The following is a 2,000-nucleotide window of genomic DNA, read 5'->3' as shown; positions in this document are numbered from 1 at the left end:
TATATATATATGTGTGTGTGTGTGTGTGTGTGTGTGTGTGTAATTAATAGTCAAAATTGATGAGTCGTCTGCCAAGTATGGTTAAGGGAAATAAAAAATAGTGGCTGTTTCAAAAAATTAAATGTTTTTTTTTTTATTACAGCTCCATATCTTTAAAACTACTAACAACCCTAGAAAACCTTATAGAACATTATTTAAAGTACAGAAAATTTACTAAAATATGAGCCCTAACAGAGCTGTCTTATGCTCAATAGTTCGCGAGATAGAGTTTATTTAAGAGCAACGTTTCATTATATTATAATTGTGAGAAATATTTTTCTCAGGGGTGTAAAAATAGATTGTAGATCTCAGATATATTAATGTACATCGGTTAAATATCGACCATTGTGACTCCATTCTATAAGGAAAGTAGAGCAGCGATACACCTACTTGGTGGTAGCTTCTTCAACTTGCTGTTGTCCATCGTCGCCGGTCGGGGAAGTTCCTGGAGAGCTCTTGCCGCTGGGAATGCAGGCCTCGTTCGGGGAGTTGCTTCCAGAGCCCTGCAAAGTCCAATTTAAAAATTATTGGCTTTTAAAATATCTGATGCTCTAACCAATAGAAAGTTATTGTTAAGGCAGTCATTAACGATAGTCGGAGTGAAGGGACTGGAATGGTTGGAATGAAGGAACTGGAGTAAAGCGATTGGAGTGGTTTGAGTGAAGGTACTGGAGCGGGTGGAATGAAGAGACTGGAGTGGTTGGAGTGAAGGAGTTGTAGAGGTTTGACTGAAGGTACTCGAGTGGTTGGAATGAAGAGACTGGAGTGGTTGGAGTCCTGGGACTTGAGTGTTTGAAGAGAAGAGACTGGAGGGGGGCTGTAGAGGTTTGGCTGAAGGTACTGGAGTGGTTAGAATGAAGAGACTGGAGTGGTTGGAGTGAAGGGGCTGGAGTGATTGGATTGAAAGGACAGGAGTGATTGGAGTGATGGTACTTGAGTGTTTGAAGAGAAGAGACTGGAGAGGTTTGACTGAAGGTACTGGAGTTGAAGTGAAGATAAAGGTTTCTACTGACGACTATTTCATTACTTCGTTCTATGAATGAATGAAAGTAATTTGATTATTTATAAAAAAAAAATTAAATAAATAAATAAAATTTTTAAAAAATGGATCTATTTAAATAATTAATAATACATAGACAATGGAAGACATATCCATCTGTTGAACTATCGGTGCAACATCAACTAAAACGTTAAAAAAAAAAGTTATATGCGTTAAAAAAAATGATTTAATGTTATATTATAATTTAAAAAACAAATAGTTTAACTAGAATCTATGAAGAGTATTAGTTCAGCCATAGGAGTTGAAGTTCTGTTCCTAGACTATAGCTTGTACAAGGAGGTGATTTAGTCAGAATAATGCTCCATCTACAGGCTTTCCCTCAATTAAGAGGGTCTTCTTCAACCCCAGAATCGATTCGCGGATAATATAACAGAATAAATAATGATCAGATACAATCATTCGGACCCCGGGAGTTAAGAACAAAATAATTTATTCATTATGTATTATGTATTATATATTGCTATTACATTATTATACAAGTCCATCATTAATATACTGACCAATGGACTGGCAGAGGGAGGTCTGGAGACCGGAGAGGGAGACTTCTTGATGTAGTAGCTGTTGACCGCTGGACTCCTGAGGGCCGAAGTGGGGCGCCTGGAGAATGCCAAGGGACGCCTCGGTTTGGAGCGGCCCCGCCGGTAGCAAAGGCAGGTCACTGCAGAGAGGGAGACCAGGAGCAAGCTGCAGCCCAGCAAGATGGAGACCAGTCCTGGCCCGCTCACTGCAACAAAAAGTATATAGAAATTAAATTTGTATAATTTAGTTTAATTAATTATATGTTCGAAATATTATATTATATATATATATACTATTTTATATCAGATCGGCCTGGTGGGCCTTACATGGTTGCTATAACCGTTATTTTATATATATATTTTTTTAACAGTTGATTATGGTG

The 2,000-nt window shown here is 37.8% G+C and overlaps 1 protein-coding gene across 2 annotated transcripts in view; it reads right to left on the bottom strand.

Moving 5' to 3' along the window:
- Syt4 (Synaptotagmin 4) overlaps positions 1 to 1,823 on the bottom strand; it is a gene marked incomplete at its 5' end in the record, with an annotated part of 32,170 nt that extends 30,347 nt beyond the window's left edge. For both annotated transcript variants that reach the window (XM_067044820.1, XM_014432420.3), the window contains 2 exon segments: positions 430 to 542; positions 1,600 to 1,823. In XM_067044820.1, the coding sequence (XP_066900921.1) occupies positions 430 to 542; positions 1,600 to 1,823 (337 nt within the window).
- Between the last annotated feature and the right edge of the window lie 177 nt (positions 1,824 to 2,000).

This window comes from Halyomorpha halys, unplaced genomic scaffold (assembly GCF_000696795.3).
Source record: "Halyomorpha halys isolate HHAL.00 unplaced genomic scaffold, Hhal_1.1 Scaffold1053.1, whole genome shotgun sequence".
Classification (NCBI taxonomy): Eukaryota; Metazoa; Arthropoda; class Insecta; order Hemiptera; family Pentatomidae; genus Halyomorpha; species Halyomorpha halys.
This window is presented reverse-complemented; position numbering and strand designations above follow the sequence as displayed.